Source organism: Leptopilina boulardi, unplaced genomic scaffold (genome assembly GCF_019393585.1).
Source record: "Leptopilina boulardi isolate dan_hultmark-lab unplaced genomic scaffold, ZJU_Lbou_2.1 LbouV2_211, whole genome shotgun sequence".
Classification (NCBI taxonomy): Eukaryota; Metazoa; Arthropoda; class Insecta; order Hymenoptera; family Figitidae; genus Leptopilina; species Leptopilina boulardi.
In genome coordinates, this window is record NW_026137765.1 from 114,299 (window position 1) to 130,607 (window position 16,309).

Below are 16,309 nucleotides of genomic sequence, written 5' to 3' on the forward strand. Positions count from 1 at the left end.
GATGCTGAGCTACACTAGAAAACAAATTTGGAAAAATTTCCGAAAAATTAAATTCGCGAGATAATGCCTCGGGATTAATGCCAAAGAATTGAGCAAAAAGTCTCGAACAAAAAATGTATGCCGCACTTTTTGATTGGTCCAGCGGATGCTGAGCTACACTCATATAAATTTTTTAAAAAATTTCGAAAAATTAAATTTGCGAGATAATTGGTCGGGAATATCTCCAAAGTAGTTAGAAGAAAGTTCTGAACAAAAAATATATGGCACACTTTTTGATTGGTCCAGCGGATGCTGAGCTACACTCATATAAATTTTTTAAAAAATTTCGAAAAATTAAATTTGCGAGATAATTGGTCGGGAATACCGCCAAAGTCTTAACCCGGGAGTCTCGAACAAAAAATGTATGGCGCACTTTTTGATTGGTCCAGCGGATGCTGAGCTACACTCGAAAACAAATTTGGAAAAAATTTCGAAAAATTAAATTCGCGAGATAATGGCTCGGGATTAATGCCAAAAACTTGAGCAAGGAGTCTCGAACAAAAAATGTATGGCGCACTTTTTGATTGGTCCAGCGGATGCTGAGCTACACTCATATAAATTTTTTAAAAAATTTCGAAAAATTAAATTTGCGAGATAATTGGTCGGGAATACCGCCAAAGTCTTAACCCGGGAGTCTCGAACAAAAAATATATGGCACACTTTTTGATTGGTCCAGCGGATGCTGAGCTACACTCATATAAATTTTTTAAAAAATTTCGAAAAATTAAATTTGCGAGATAATTGGTCGGGAATACTGCCAAAGTCTTAACCCGGGAGTCTCGAACAAAAAATGTATGGCGCACTTTTTGATTGGTCCAGCGGATGCTGAGCTACACTGAGATAAATTTTTTAAAAAATTACGAAAAATTAAATTTGCGATATAATTGATCGGGAATACCTTGAAAGACTTAACCCGGGAGTCTCGAACAAAAAATGTATGGCGCACTTCTTGATTGGTCCAGCGGATGGTGAGCTACACTCAAAAATAATTTGAAAAAATTTTCAAAAAATTAAATTCGCTAGATAATCGTTCGAAAATACCGCCATAGTGATTAGAAGAAAGTTCTGAACAAAAAATGTATGGCGCACTTTTTGATTGGTCCAGCGGATGCTGAGCTACACTCATATAAATTTTTTAAAAAATTTCGAAAAATTAAATTTGCGAGATAATTGGTCGGGAAAACCGCCAAAGTCTTAACCCGGGAGTCTCGAACAAAAAATGTATGGCGCACTTTTAGATTGGTCCAGCGGATGCTGAGCTACACTAGAAAACAAATTTGGAAAAATTTCCGAAAAATTAAATTCGCGAGATAATGCCTCGGGATTAATGCCAAAAAATTGAGCAAAAAGTCTCGAACAAAAAATGTATGCCGCACTTTTTGATTGGTCCAGCGGATGCTGAGCTACACTCATATAAATTTTTTAAAAAATTTCGAAAAATTAAATTTGCGAGATAATTGGTCGGGAATATCTCCAAAGTAGTTAGAAGAAAGTTCTGAACAAAAAATATATGGCACACTTTTTGATTGGTCCAGCGGATGCTGAGCTACACTCATATAAATTTTTTAAAAAATTTCGAAAAATTAAATTTGCGAGATAATTGGTCGGGAATACCGCCAAAGTCTTAACCCGGGAGTCTCGAACAAAAAATGTATGGCGCACTTTTTGATTGGTCCAGCGGATGCTGAGCTACACTAGAAAACAAATTTGGAAAAATTTCCGAAAAATTAAATTCGCGAGATAATGCCTCGGGATTAATGCCAAAAAATTGAGCAAAAAGTCTCGAACAAAAAATGTATGCCGCACTTTTTGATTGGTCCAGCGGATGCTGAGCTACACTCATATAAATTTTTTAAAAAATTTCGAAAAATTAAATTTGCGAGATAATTGGTCGGGAATATCTCCAAAGTAGTTAGAAGAAAGTTCTGAACAAAAAATATATGGCACACTTTTTGATTGGTCCAGCGGATGCTGAGCTACACTCATATAAATTTTTTAAAAAATTTCGAAAAATTAAATTTGCGAGATAATTGGTCGGGAATATCTCCAAAGTAGTTAGAAGAAAGTTCTGAACAAAAAATATATGGCACACTTTTTGATTGGTCCAGCGGATGCTGAGCTACACTCATATAAATTTTTTAAAAAATTTCGAAAAATTAAATTTGCGAGATAATTGGTCGGGAATACCGCCAAAGTCTTAACCCGGGAGTCTCGAACAAAAAATGTATGGCGCACTTTTTGATTGGTCCAGCGGATGCTGAGCTACACTAGAAAACAAATTTGGAAAAATTTCCGAAAAATTAAATTCGCGAGATAATGCCTCGGGATTAATGCCAAAAAATTGAGCAAAAAGTCTCGAACAAAAAATGTATTCCGCACTTTTTGATTGGTCCAGCGGATGCTGAGCTACACTCATATAAATTTTTTAAAAAATTTCGAAAAATTAAATTTGCGAGATAATTGGTCGGGAATATCTCCAAAGTAGTTAGAAGAAAGTTCTGAACAAAAAATATATGGCACACTTTTTGATTGGTCCAGAGGATGCTGAGCTACACTCATATAAATTTTTTAAAAAATTTCGAAAAATTAAATTTGCGAGATAATTGGTCGGGAATACCGCCAAAGTCTTAACCCGGGAGTCTCGAACAAAAAATGTATGGCGCACTTTTTGATTGGTCCAGCGGATGCTGAGCTACACTCATATAAATTTTTTAAAAAATTTTGAAAAATTAAATTTGCGAGATAATTGGTCGGGAATACCGCCAAAGTCTTAACCCGGGAGTCTCGAACAAAAAATATATGGCGCACTTTTTGATTGGTCCAGCGGATGCTGAGCTAGGTCAGAATAAATTTTATGATTTTTTAATTTTTCTTGATTAATTTTTGTTTAAATAGTAAATATTTTGTAATATTTTAAGTAGTAAAGACCAGTTTCAGCCAGACGTTGTATTCAATTCTAATTTGTTCTTGTATCTGTAGTAAAAGGCTATTTCGTGAATTCTTTAATTTTTTAAATAGTAAAAGTAAAGCTTGACTCTAAGAAAACAAGTTCACTGAGATTTCCATCTCTCAAAAAGTTTAATTTAGTCAGTCGTTTGGGGAAATAAATAAAGAATAATTTTGAAAAAGTAATTTTTTCGCACAGTGTCTGCGAAAATTGTGACACGTGTCTTTTTTCGTTTAGTAAAACTAATTTTTCGCATTACCGCAAACGAAGTAAAGTATATCGGCTTCCTTAGAGGTTTTTTTTGCGATTAAAACTCTGATAACGAAATGAAATCAGTGCCTTTGCAGAGTTGGGAAGTATATATATATGAAGGGTGAGCAGGACCGATAAGGAAGGACTGATAGAAGAAAAGAGAGGAAGCGGCGATGATGATGATGATGATGAGAGAGATAGAGAGAAAAGCTTTCACATGCAGAGGGGACAATTGAGTCAAAAGTCGGGAGAGACAGAAGCCGCGGTTGTCGATTGGTCGATTCTTGGGAATGTATTTAATTCGATTGGCCTTTACGCTGTACCAACTCTCTCTCAAACATCACAGAACCCAAACCATCATGTTTTTGGGGTGAGAAGAGCTGTTTCCGGCGGAAATGAGGCCCTCGGCGTTACTACTGCCGACGTCGCCGGTATCTGCGACGGACGAAAATCATATTTATATTCCATCTCCCGTCCTCAGGTAAATATTGATGCAAGTTCATTTGAAGCCCGAGAAATTCAAGGACAATTTCCATTTTTAATAAATTTACTTTGGCTAGTTTTCATCATTTATAGTTAATGAAATCTCGCACTTTATATATTTCCCTTCTCTTTAATATCACAATGCAACAGTTTTTTTTTGTCCGATTAGAAAAATTTCTCAAGTAACACGTAATATAAAAGATTGGTAATATTACTTGTTATTTAAAATAAATTCCCGATTTTACAAACAAAAAATATTTTTCTCGATTATAGTTCACTATAAAATATATATTATTAATTTATTTTGCCTATTTGATAATTTTTCTATACTTGTATAGAAGAATGGGGTATTTTTTTTTTAAATTGTACAAACCTTTTTGCACAAATGATATTAATATAATATTTTTTAATTGTTTAGTATAAAAAACAAATTACATATAATTATTGTTTATAAAAAATATATTTCTCTAACCTTTGTCTGCAGCTGATGATTTATTTCTGTAGAGAAGCGGAGATTAGAGATTATCTGCTGGAACCACACACACGCGATTTAAAAAATTTCGAACACTCCCGGAACAAACAAATCTACTAAAATGACAACAAGAAAAATAAATTCTAAAATATTTTTCATTCACGAATTTAAAAATTCGAGCACTCCCGAAGCTACTTAATTTAAATGGGAAAATACATAATAAAAGACAAGAAAGAAAATTATTTAATTAATACGAACAATTATTTGCTTATAAAATTACAAAATTTTCACTAACGATAACGTGACCACGTCTAAACAGGTCCAGACACGAATTACAATTGATTATATTGTTTTTGGGATTTACCAACCATATTGTTTATGACCTTCGACTTAAGGTAGCCTTTGTTCTTCAATGTAAACATGCACAGCTTGGGACGCAGGTATAAGATAATTCAAAAATGTTTATTATATTTCAAATACTTGGAAATTATAATATTTAAATTTAAATATTATTTCATTTATATATAAATTACTTAAGTTTTCAGACATAAATATGAAAAAAAAATTCATTTCTATTATTCAGTTTGCCAAAAATTTAATAAAAATTATTAAATAAAACACAAAAACAATGTATCACATTGACAATAAAAAATTTTTAAATTACAAAATTTTCACTCCCGGTAAGATGACCACGTGGCTAAATAAATTAAAACACAATTTGCAACTGATTGAATTATTTTAAATTAGAGTCTTTAAGGCCAGTTTTTTGATTGAATTATTATTGGAATTTTCAATTTTCCTGCAAATTGTAAACACAAAATATTAAAATAACAATTTTGTTAATTATAAATAAAAATTATGATTAAAACAAACAAGTGTGTTCTTTAATATTTTTTTTCTCCAAATCAACTGAAAAGCACATTAAATAAATTAATTACCGAATGATGATTAAAATTTGGAAGAATAAAATTTAGAATCAATCTTTATTTTTACAAATAAAAATTTAGACCAATGAAAATTAAAATTGATTTTAATTTTCACTTACTTTAAATTCTAATCAATTAAAATTTCGATAGATTGAAATTTAAATCCATTGAATTTGAGGTTGATTAAAATTAGAATGTAAATTGAAATTTGAATCCAATGAATTTGAGGTTGATTAAAATTAGAATAAATTGAAATTGTTTGAAATTAGAATAAATTTAATTTAAAGTAGATTAAAATAATCAATAAGTAAATGGTATTAAATGTTTTCATCAATCAAAAATGAAATTGATTAAAAATTGTATTAATAATTTTTTAATCGATTAAATAGATAGAAATAGTAGAAAGATAAAAATTAATAAAATAGATAAAATAAATAAGAAAATTTAAAAAAATTAAAAAAAAGTTAACTGGAACTTTATAAATTTTTGAAAAATTTGCTTTTCTACCATGAGACTTAAACCAATTTACAAAAATTAATAAAATAAAGGAGGGGCGGTAGATAAGACGTTGCTTTGTTACTAACGGAAAAATTTAATTAGCAACAATGATTTTTCAAAAGTTTACAAGGTTTCAGTATATATAAACATGAAAGGCAAAAAACTGTCTGTCTAATTGAATTTTCAGAGCGCTTGAACTGAAATGTCAGTATCAGAGGAAGTTCCTTGCGACATGTGAAAGAAACAGGAATGAAATTACTTTAACGTAAAGAAAGCGAAATAAAAAGTAAAAGCTGTAGGCGACAAAAGAGCATGAAAAAGATGAAGAAATTTTTCTTTTGAGTCCATCTGCTTTTAGCATAATTTTTCTTTTTTTTTGCTTTTGTTACGATAAAAACAGTAATCCATAATCAAATATAAATTAAAAATCATATTATAAAATAAAATACCTCAATGAATTGAGTGTATTAAAATGTTTGCATCTAAAAGATATATAACAATAATCTCCTCTCAGGTGCTCCAGGTGATGAGGATAAGTGTTTGAAAAGTCTTCATTTAAGTATCTCCCTTTCTCTCTCGTTAAAACCAAGCCACGAAGAGAGACTCGGTAATGCGCGGTGGCTCCTAGACTCCTCGTAAATGCCAGTTGGTCTCCAAGGATGTAATTTTCGCTGTATACCCGGATTAGAAGCCAGGTCGTCGCTTTCTATGTTTCGCGACCTGATAAGTATTGTCTATCTCGACTTTGAATTTCATTCTAAAATTCAATTAATTTATTGTAGTTTTGAAAATAAAATTTTTGTTTTCATATTTTCGTAAATTTTTATAAATTTTAAAATAATGGGGGGAAAAAAACATTTTTTTGCCTTTATTTTATGAAAAAAAAAAAAAAAAAAATGTTCTTTTGATAATAAAAGTAACTAAGTCTCGAGGAGAAAACATCGTGACGAATCAGAGAAGAAGCTTAAGTCCTGAATCGTCCAACATTACTAAGGAAGGACAAAACTTTTCCAACGTGAAGCCCCTGTAAGACCGGATAATCTGATCATCTGGGTTCCAATGAAAAAAGCTCAGAAAGGAAAAGACGTGTGCATGTTCGCGGAGTTGTGCTTGAATCCCATTTTCAAATAGTTTTGTTAATCGTCCTCTACGAAATTACTTTCCAACTTTTACCGCGTGGATCCCCTAATCATCTAACAGCTTGCTATTATGCTATTTACGGTTTTACGAAAATTTCACCTTCTCTCTTTCACTTCCCTTTTCGTTTCTCCTCAAGATTTCCTAAACCTTTATTTTTTTTTTACTTTTTTATTGATTACTTTTTAGCCAAAACAAATATTCTTTTCAATATAACAATTTTTCAAATTAATAGACGAGAGAAAAGTTTTTTCATTATTTTAAAAATTTTATTTTCAATTTAAAAGAGAACACGAATTTCTTTCTGTTCAATAAACTATTTTCCATGATGCCTACATAATAAATATATATATATATATATATGTGAACAAAAAAGAAATTCCTCTCGAGAATTATTATTTCATACAATTATTTATTTTTTTTCTAAAAACAAATGAGTCAATAATGTGAGAGAATTATTTTGAGATAAAAAAAGATTAAATTTTCAAAAAGCAAAAAACGCTTGATCTTTACAATGTATTTTAAACTTTAATTTAAAAAAAAAGATAGATTAACCTTTCGATTATACATTAAGATGAGTAGACTTTTAAAGTTCTTTTCATCCCAGTTGTCCAAGAAGTTGACTAGTGACCATATCTAAAAATGAAAAATTAATAATTGTATGATTTTCTTTAAAAAATATAAAATAGAAAAATGTTTAAAAATGGAAAACAAATTCTTACTTTTGGAATTCCCATTCACGATTGTCTAAGGGGCAAACTTGTCGCGTCTTCAGCCAACGGGAAATACAGTGAAAGTGAAATGCGTGCTAGAAAAATTAATTAATTAAATTAACAAATTAATTCATCTAATTTAATAAATTAACTAAATCAAATTTTTATAAACTTACGTTGCAAACTCCCCAAGCAACTGTGCATTCTTCGCTAGTAGCAGAAGCTTGATTTGCTTGACATTCAATGCAAAGGTCCATTATGTGATTACGACAAATTGCGCAGTTATCAACAACGATATCTTTAAATATAAAAATTATTAACGTTAATTTTATATTAATATCTTTATACGAATTTAAATATTTGCCCAAAACTTGAAATAATTTTGAATTTGGTCTGCACTATTTAAGGAAGAGACGACATTGACGTGTAACTTATGTAAATCCACTTTCATAGTTTGTAGACAAATTACGCGTAAATATATGCAAAGCAAATTGTGATCCCATTTACTATGCTTAAGTTTTTATTCGCAAGTAAATGTAAATTTTAGAAACTCAAGACTAATTTTTAGTACTTTTAACCATTTTTTTATAACAATTATTAAATGAAAAAGATGGCTACTCGTTATAAAAATATGAGCTTCTACATTAAAAATTAAAATTTTTTTTTTAAATTTAAATAATTCTTTTGTTTAAAAATTAAACAATATTAAATATACAAAATATAAAGTTTAGAAATTTTAATATTTCTGAAGCTTTGAACGTCCAAATGAACACATTTTTGAAAATTATATTTTTAAGTTATAAGATTTTATTATAAAATATAATTTTTTAAAATATTAAATAATAAATAATTAAATTACCTTTTTATTTTCAAGCACAGTGATCATTTTTGACTAAATTGTCAAAATTTCAGGATCATAAACTTTAAAAAAAAATTTTTTAAAATAATAAATTGTTAAATTACCTTTTAATTTTGAATCACAGTGATAATTTTTGACAAAATTGTCAAAACTTCAGGAACAAAAACTTTATAAAAAATAGTTTTTAATAATTTCAATATTTTTTGACAAATTTCTTAAAAATATTGAAATTTAAACTTTAAGCGCGTAAAATTTAAACAAATAAACGTAAATAGGTATTTGTATAATACTTGTGTTAATTATATAATTAAAAAATTGTTTGACGAAACGCGAAATAGATATTAAAAACAATAATCCTAACTAAATATATTACTCAATAATTCTCATGAATAATTCCTAAATGTCATTATCAAAGACGTTGCTTTGCATTAATATTTTGAATAAATGTAGTTTCAAAAATTTACATGATAAAAATGTTTGTAAACAAAACTTCCAAACACAAAGGCTTTGTCATTGAAAGAAAACAATTTAAAGGTCTTTATGATAAAACATAACTTACGTGGAATAAATGAAGTAAAATTTTATGAAATAAATGAAAAATAATTTAAAGTACACTTACCCCAAGCCCAGAGTGCGACTGCATTCCACTAAAAATAAATAATATTTTTCAGTAAAACAAATTATTATTGAAAATAAAACTAATATTTCAAATAATTCTGTCAAATGCATGACAAAGCGCAATTGAGGTTAGATATATTCATATTTTTAAATGGTTATATAGATCTTTATGAAAAAATATAATTTTTAAATAATATATTAGTCTAATTACCTTTTTAACTTCAAAGCGTTTCTTTTCTCCTTTTCCACTGCTAGATGAAGGTAAATCTACTTCTTCATCATCAATATCCATAGCTGATGCCATTTTTGCAATCTTGATTTATTTAACCTCGACTTTCAAATAAAAATGTAAATATATCAATAGTTTTATCACTTAATACATAAACAGGAATGTCAAATATTTTTAATTTCGTCGATTTGGAGAAAATGATGAAAAATAGGAAAAATGAGAGAGAACTAAATTATCCGTTATCCTGAATGTTTATAATTTTTAAGGTTAGGTTGGATATGTAGTTGAAGTCGTTGTATTGATGTCGGCAGTGTTAAAGGTCACGTGATCATAGATTCATTTAAACGCGCCATTTACTAAAGTGTTTTAAAACATTGTCCTTACTTCTCAAATAACACGAAATACTTGAAATTTGTCAATTTTACTTAATTTGTGAATAGATTTTATTTAACAAAATTTTCTATTGTCATTTTTTTGACGATTATATATCAATTTTTTTAAAACTCTTTTTGAATTCTTTTCCCCGCAAGATGTCACTAATGGAAAAAGTCTCTCTCTTCCGGCAATTTTTTGAACTACAAAACCAGTACAAACTACATTATCTACAAAGTGTGAGTTCATTGAGTATGTCCAGATCAGCCGCTTAAGCAACACGTGTTTACTTAGATGTTACTTTTGCTCCAAAATAATTTATTTACTTAGATTTAGTACACAAAATCATTATTTACATTCTTTTTTAAAGAAATCAGTGTTTTAATATTTACATTTACAAGAAAATTTAAGTAATACTTAATTAATTAAGTTAAGATAATAGTGATGAAGTAACATCACCAAATTTCAACTTAGAAAAAAAATCCCAAAAATATCTTATACTTATTTTTAATTCTGTTCGTCCAAAAATAGAAAAGGGTATGTTCTTTGGTCTTTAATTTGAAAAAAATAACTATGATAATTGATCTTAAAGAATATTGATATTTATTAACTATAACTCAATAACCGATAACATACGGTTACTTTGTTTATTAATATAGATTGTTATTTGCAAATTAAATATTCTATTCTAGTTTATATATTTATTTATTATTAATTTTTTTTATCAATTTTAAAATAAACTTTTTGCCGATAAATAGAAAATAATTACCGAGTTCAAAGTATGAGAAATTGAATAAATTAATACTGAGGAAAATCATATTGATAAACATTTACAGTAAATATGTTCTTGAAAAACTATAAATGAATTGTTTATGAAACATTAATAAATATTTTATAGTTAACTTTTGTTTACAAATCTTATGTAAATTTCTTTTTTACCGTTCATAAATTGAACGATTTATCGATATTTTATTATGTATTATATATTATTATTTATAAACTTGTATTTTAACTAATTTTTAACTATAGGGAAAATGTCTATAAAAGACAGAGACAATATGCAAGAATTAGAATCAATAAATTTAAGTGGCAGTATAATTCAATTCGATAAAGATGATACAACAAATAAAGTACAGATGAAAAAACAACTTGGATTACTAGAAGGTGTTGCTATTATTTTGGGCATTATTCTTGGATCAGGTAAGATTTTTTTTTAATCTCTTTCTTGAAATTATAACATTTTGCACTTTTTGGAATTTATATAATTAATTTAAAAAAAAATTTCAGGAATATTTATATCACCAAAGGAAGTTATAGAAGAAGTTGGAAGTGTTGGTCTTTCATTAATTATTTGGGTACTATGTGGTTTATTGTCAATGATTGGTGCCTTATGTTACACAGAATTAGGAACCAGTATCCCACGAAGTGGTGGAGATTATGCCTATATTTATGAAGCTTTTGGTGATTTGCCAGCATTTTTGTATTTATGGGCAGCTAACATAATATTTGTGTAAGTGAACAAATTGTAATTTTTATAAATGTTTCAACATTGCTTCAATTATTTTAAAATTGATTACACTATTCTATTATTTCAGACCAACAACAAATGCCATTATGGCCTTGACAGTAGCTAAATACGTTTTGGAACCATTTTTTCACAATTGCATAGTTCCAGCGGATGCTGAAAAATTAATAGCTGCCGTTGTTATATGTAAAAAAATAATTCAATTAATTTTTTAAATTCCTGATTTACATATATTTTTACAGAAATTTTTATCTTTGATTTTTATTTCAGGTTTCTTAACTTTTATCAATTGCTATGGCGTTAAAGAGACAACTAAAATGCAAAATTTTTTCATGTTTGCAAAAATTGCTGCCGTCGCTCTTATCATTATTTCTGGATTAATTTGGCTTTTTATGGGTATGTTTTTTTTCAATTTTAAAATATATAACTATTTTCCAAATGAATTAAAAAAAGGAATATTAATATTTTTTTATTGATAGGAAATTACTCAAGCTTTCAAGAACCATTTAAAAACACAAATTCTGATCCGGGAAAAGTAGCAATTGGATTTTATTTAGGAATATTCTCTTATTCTGGCTGGAATTATTTAAATTTTATGACAGAAGAATTACGGAATCCTTATGTGTAAGTGTACATTTATTTTTAATTTTAAAACAAAAAATTCAAATTTAATATAGATATTTTTTTTTATGTTTCTAGTAATAATTATTTACAATAAAATGATTATTAAATATTATTTTCAATTTTTTTATAAAAAGTTTTTTAACTCTTAATTATTCTTGTGAATCATCACTTAAAAGACAAGGACTTATTGTATCAGCAAATTGAAGGAATTGTATATGAAGATTATTTTAATAGAACGTTTGCACTTTTTTCACTTATAGAAATTTGCCACGTGCTATTTACATTTCATTGCCTTTGGTTACATTAATCTACGTATTAACAAACGTTGCATATCTCGCTGTTTTATCACCATATGCAATGTCACAGTCCAATGCAATTGCCGTTGTAAGTATCAATGCTAAATGACAACTAGTTTTTTTTTCTAGTTCTAAATAGTAATTTAAAATTCAAAAAATCTATTTTTTATTAAAGTTGGTTCAAATTGATAAAATTTAATAAAATATCAAAGTAAATTTAGAACATTTTAAAAAATAATATCAGTAATTTTTTTCATCATTTTAATACAATTTGCACTTATTAGACTTTCGGGGATAAAATTCTGGGAGTGATGGCTTGGATACTCCCGGTAATGGTGTCTGTATCGGCTTTTGGTGGCTTGAGTGTTCACATTATGACATCATCTAGAATGTGTTTTGTAGGCGCTCGAAATGGACATTTTCCATCAATGTTGAGTCATATTAATGTCAATAAATACACACCAACACCGGCATTAGTATTTATGGTAAGAGCGTTAAATTAAAACAAAATTTACTTAGACTGTTATTTTATATAAATTAAAATTTTTCTTTTCAGTGCATCTTGTCATTATTAATGCTTTCCACTAATAAATTGGATGTTCTTATCACTTATTGTACAATTGTTGAATCGTTCTTTATAATGCTCTCTGTGGCTGGAGTTCTTTGGTTGAGACATAAACGACCCAATATGACTCGACCAATAAAGGTAAATTTCGATAAAAATCATTTTTCAATTTCTAAAAATAATTAATTTAATTTTTGTTTTTTAGGTTCCCCTTTGGATTCCAATTGTATTTGTTATTATTTGCGCATTTTTAGTTATTGTTCCATGTTATGAACGACCATTTGAAGTTGGCATGGGTTTAGTTATTACATTAACAGGTGTTCCCGCTTATTTATTAGGTGTTTGTTGGAAAAAGAAACCAATAGGTTTTCAAAAATTCAACAGTAAGTTTCTTTTTTTTATTAATTTTATATTCTTAGGAATAATTCAAAATTTATTTTAGATAATTAATGAAATAATTTTTTTTCCAGTGAAATTAACGCATACAATACAGAAATTATTTATGTCTGCCCGAGAAGAACATGACGATTGATCTAGTTTACTTGATTTTAAATTGTAAAAAAAGTAAAAAGATTACAGACTGTCTAGACAATAAGATAAAATCTTCAATTGAAGCTATAATTGTCAAAAGTCACAATTTTTGGAGCGTGACATATACGCTTGATGTACCAATGATTTATTTTTCACCAATGATATTAGAACATCAACCAAACAAGAATCTAATGAATAGCTGTAAGCATTTATATTTCTACTTAACATTCTATAATTTTTGTTTCTTTCTATTTATTTTTCATTATTTTTTTGAGGGGAATTTATTAATCTCTTGAGTTTGTAAGCTACGTGTTTAAAAATATTATCTCAAAGAGTTTGAAATCAAAGAAAAATTAACCTAATTCTTATTTAATTTCAAAAAAAAAAAAATTTAAGAAAACTATAATGCAACAAATGATCTAATTATTAATTCAGGTTTTTATGATTTAATAGTACAATTATAAATTACTTAAACTTACGAATTACTGTTAGTTAAAGTAATTAATGTTCGTTATATTGTTTAGTCTTATAAATTATATATAAGGTGAAGTCAGTTACCTAAATTTATCTAACTACGTAGATCTGAATAAATTTTATACTGTTTTATAAAAGCTAAATGCAAAAACCATTGCCTATAAAAAAGTGTTTTCGTCTTAAAATTTTTTGCATTGTGTGTGAGAGAATGAAACAGCCAAAGAAATGTTTATATTAAATAATAATATATCTACGAAAATGGTATGAGTCTAAAATTATCGTTGAATCAATGGGTATTATGCATAAGAAAATTTTTTAAATCATTTGTTATCAAATACGTTTTTCATTAAGAGTAGTAATAATAATAATAATATATATATTATTGATAAAGAAATTGAATTTTCAGCATCTTTATTGAATTATTATAAATATATTGCTATAGTTAAATATTAATTTTAAAAATATATAATTGCAGTCAAGTGCTTATTATAATACGTGTTAAATAATTATAATCTAAAGTTAATTATAGTATATTATATTATAATTAAATTTTAATTACCATTTAGTTAATAGGTTAGAAAATTATTATTATTATTAATAATACTCTTTGATTAGAAATTTAACTGAATAGCCAAAGTATTAAGGGATTTTTACTCGATTGATTCACTTGAATCATTATAATGTGCACCAATTGACAAAATTAGTTTTATATTTCGCAAAAAAAAAAAAAAAATGCCAAAGTAAAATACCATACTCATAAGAAGATTTCGATGAAAGTACTTTTTTCAGTGTCAATATTATAAAATTTATACTTTCTAACAAATAAGTAAAAATTTAATAATATATTGTAATTAAAAATCTCACGTCTATCAATAAATGATGTGTCTTAATAGATCAATTTTTTTTTATTGATTAAGTAATATCGTTTAGATTATAAACAAACTTTATTGTACTAATGAAAGCATGAAATTTTTGTTTAACAATTTTTTCAGTGGAATGTTATATATACTTTCAGCAATACTGTACAGCAACAGGAAATAATATTTAGAAATTTGCCTAATAAATATTACATGAGGGATTAACATATTTTTTTTTTTATAATACATCTTATACATTGCAACATTTTAGTGCAAAAATTTAATTTATGATCAGTGAATATCTTCAGGATTGAACATTCCCTAAAAAGGCAAAAAAAATATAGTTTACCATTTTTGAAAATGAAAATTAGAATACTAGAGTTGTTCCATTATATTTTCAAGTATAATGGAATGACTCTAAGGAATTTCTTTCTAATAAATGACGTAATTTTAATTAAAAAATAATTACCTTTGCTCGTCGTAATATAGAATCTTTACTGGCATCGTAGGGATGATCTTTGCTTGGAATTTCTAATACTGATGGGATAGGCTGAATGTGACTATCAATAACGTGTCTAATCATTTCTGCAATCTGAAATTAATTTAATTAAAAAAATTAATTAAAACAGTAATTCTAGTTCTATTTTCCTGAATGAAAAATATTTAATTAAACTCCAAAATTAGTGATGATAAATTGTGAAAAAACTTCTTTAAACTTACATTTTGATTAATGAGTATAATATCAATGTCATCTCGTTTGATGAAACGTTTAAATGTATCCTCAATTTCTCCGACTGCTGTATCTAGAAATAAAATAATACAATTTTTAATAATTCAATAAACTTCAAATTACAAAGAAGCGAATACTAAATATCAATATAAAAATAAAAATTCTAAAATTAAATTAAATAAAAATAAAATAAATAATAAAATTTTAATTAATTGATCTGAAAATAAAAGTACGTGTATATATAATAAAATATTACTTTTGTCAACAACCATAAAATTGGGATGACGATTTTTGTTAATTTCGCCAACTCCTCCCAATAAAAATCCTACACAGGTATCCTGAAAGAAAATAAATTAAATTTCTTAATTATTACAAGAAATTAAATTTTTGGAGCTATTTCAACAATTTTTTTGGAGTAGGAAAAAACTAAATAATTATTAATTTACTCACTTCATCACCAATGACAGCTAAAAGTTTTCCCTTTCCTGCAGAGTGTAGTGCCATTTTTCAAAAAAAAATTTATTTAATTTACAAAGTATTTGAAATAAAATATTATTTATTTTCCAAAACGTCTGCAAATGATCTTTTTCTCTTTCAGAATAGAAAATCAGCTGACCGTCACACCTACAATCAAATGGATGCGTTCAATTTTTCTTGCTACACAAGTGACATCTGGAATTTGATTTTCTTCAGTTGGTAATACCGACTGTCAACCAGTATTACCAACGTGAATCGGGGAATCCACAGTCATTTCGGGAGTTCCCCTCAAGATGACACCATACAACTGAAATTCAAAATAAGTAAGTAATTATTAAAATTCAATCATTATTTTTTATCTCTTATTTAGATATAATTAATTTTAAGTACTTGAGTAATAAATGAAGTACATGCCAGTTAAATAAAATAACACTTATTCGGAGAAATTAAAAATATTAAAAACTTAATAGAAAAAAAAAAAAAATTAATTTTAATATAATTTGAAAGATAAAACAAATTATATTGCCAATAATTATTATTTTATTGATAATATAAATAATTAATTGTATACAAAAAACAATTAATGTTATTTATTTAATATTCTTTGAATTTATCATTCGGTATTTTATAATAAAAAAGAATATTCTTTTTTTTTTGTCTCGCGTTAATTATTATTATAAATTAA

The 16,309-nt window shown here is 27.0% G+C and overlaps 3 protein-coding genes across 3 annotated transcripts; 1 reads left to right on the top strand and 2 right to left on the bottom strand.

Annotated features, from left to right (window-relative positions):
- Nucleotides 1-7,146: 7,146 nt before the first annotated feature.
- Nucleotides 7,147-9,458, bottom strand: LOC127278836 (RING-box protein 1A). The gene is made up of 5 exons (XM_051300760.1): nt 9,156-9,458; nt 8,946-8,973; nt 7,644-7,765; nt 7,477-7,562; nt 7,147-7,390 (listed from the first exon to the last, which is right to left on the bottom strand). Exons 1-5 carry the CDS (start codon nt 9,246-9,248, stop codon nt 7,378-7,380), a joined length of 342 nt encoding a protein of 113 aa, XP_051156717.1. The 5' UTR covers nt 9,249-9,458; the 3' UTR covers nt 7,147-7,377.
- Nucleotides 9,459-9,783: 325 nt separating this feature from the next.
- LOC127278832 (Y+L amino acid transporter 2) lies at nt 9,784-14,452 on the top strand. The gene is made up of 11 exons (XM_051300755.1): nt 9,784-10,082; nt 10,575-10,745; nt 10,833-11,055; nt 11,141-11,256; nt 11,341-11,466; nt 11,550-11,694; nt 11,955-12,078; nt 12,275-12,475; nt 12,547-12,696; nt 12,761-12,938; nt 13,026-14,452. The coding sequence occupies exons 2-11, from the start codon at nt 10,580-10,582 to the stop codon at nt 13,085-13,087; spliced, it is 1,491 nt and encodes a 496-aa protein (XP_051156712.1). The 5' UTR covers nt 9,784-10,082; nt 10,575-10,579; the 3' UTR covers nt 13,088-14,452.
- Nucleotides 14,453-14,485: 33 nt separating this feature from the next.
- On the bottom strand, nt 14,486-15,781 carry LOC127278835 (V-type proton ATPase subunit F 1). The gene is made up of 5 exons (XM_051300759.1): nt 15,598-15,781; nt 15,404-15,485; nt 15,138-15,220; nt 14,887-15,009; nt 14,486-14,738 (listed from the first exon to the last, which is right to left on the bottom strand). The coding sequence occupies exons 1-5, from the start codon at nt 15,649-15,651 to the stop codon at nt 14,709-14,711; spliced, it is 372 nt and encodes a 123-aa protein (XP_051156716.1). The 5' UTR covers nt 15,652-15,781; the 3' UTR covers nt 14,486-14,708.
- Between the last annotated feature and the right edge of the window lie 528 nt (nt 15,782-16,309).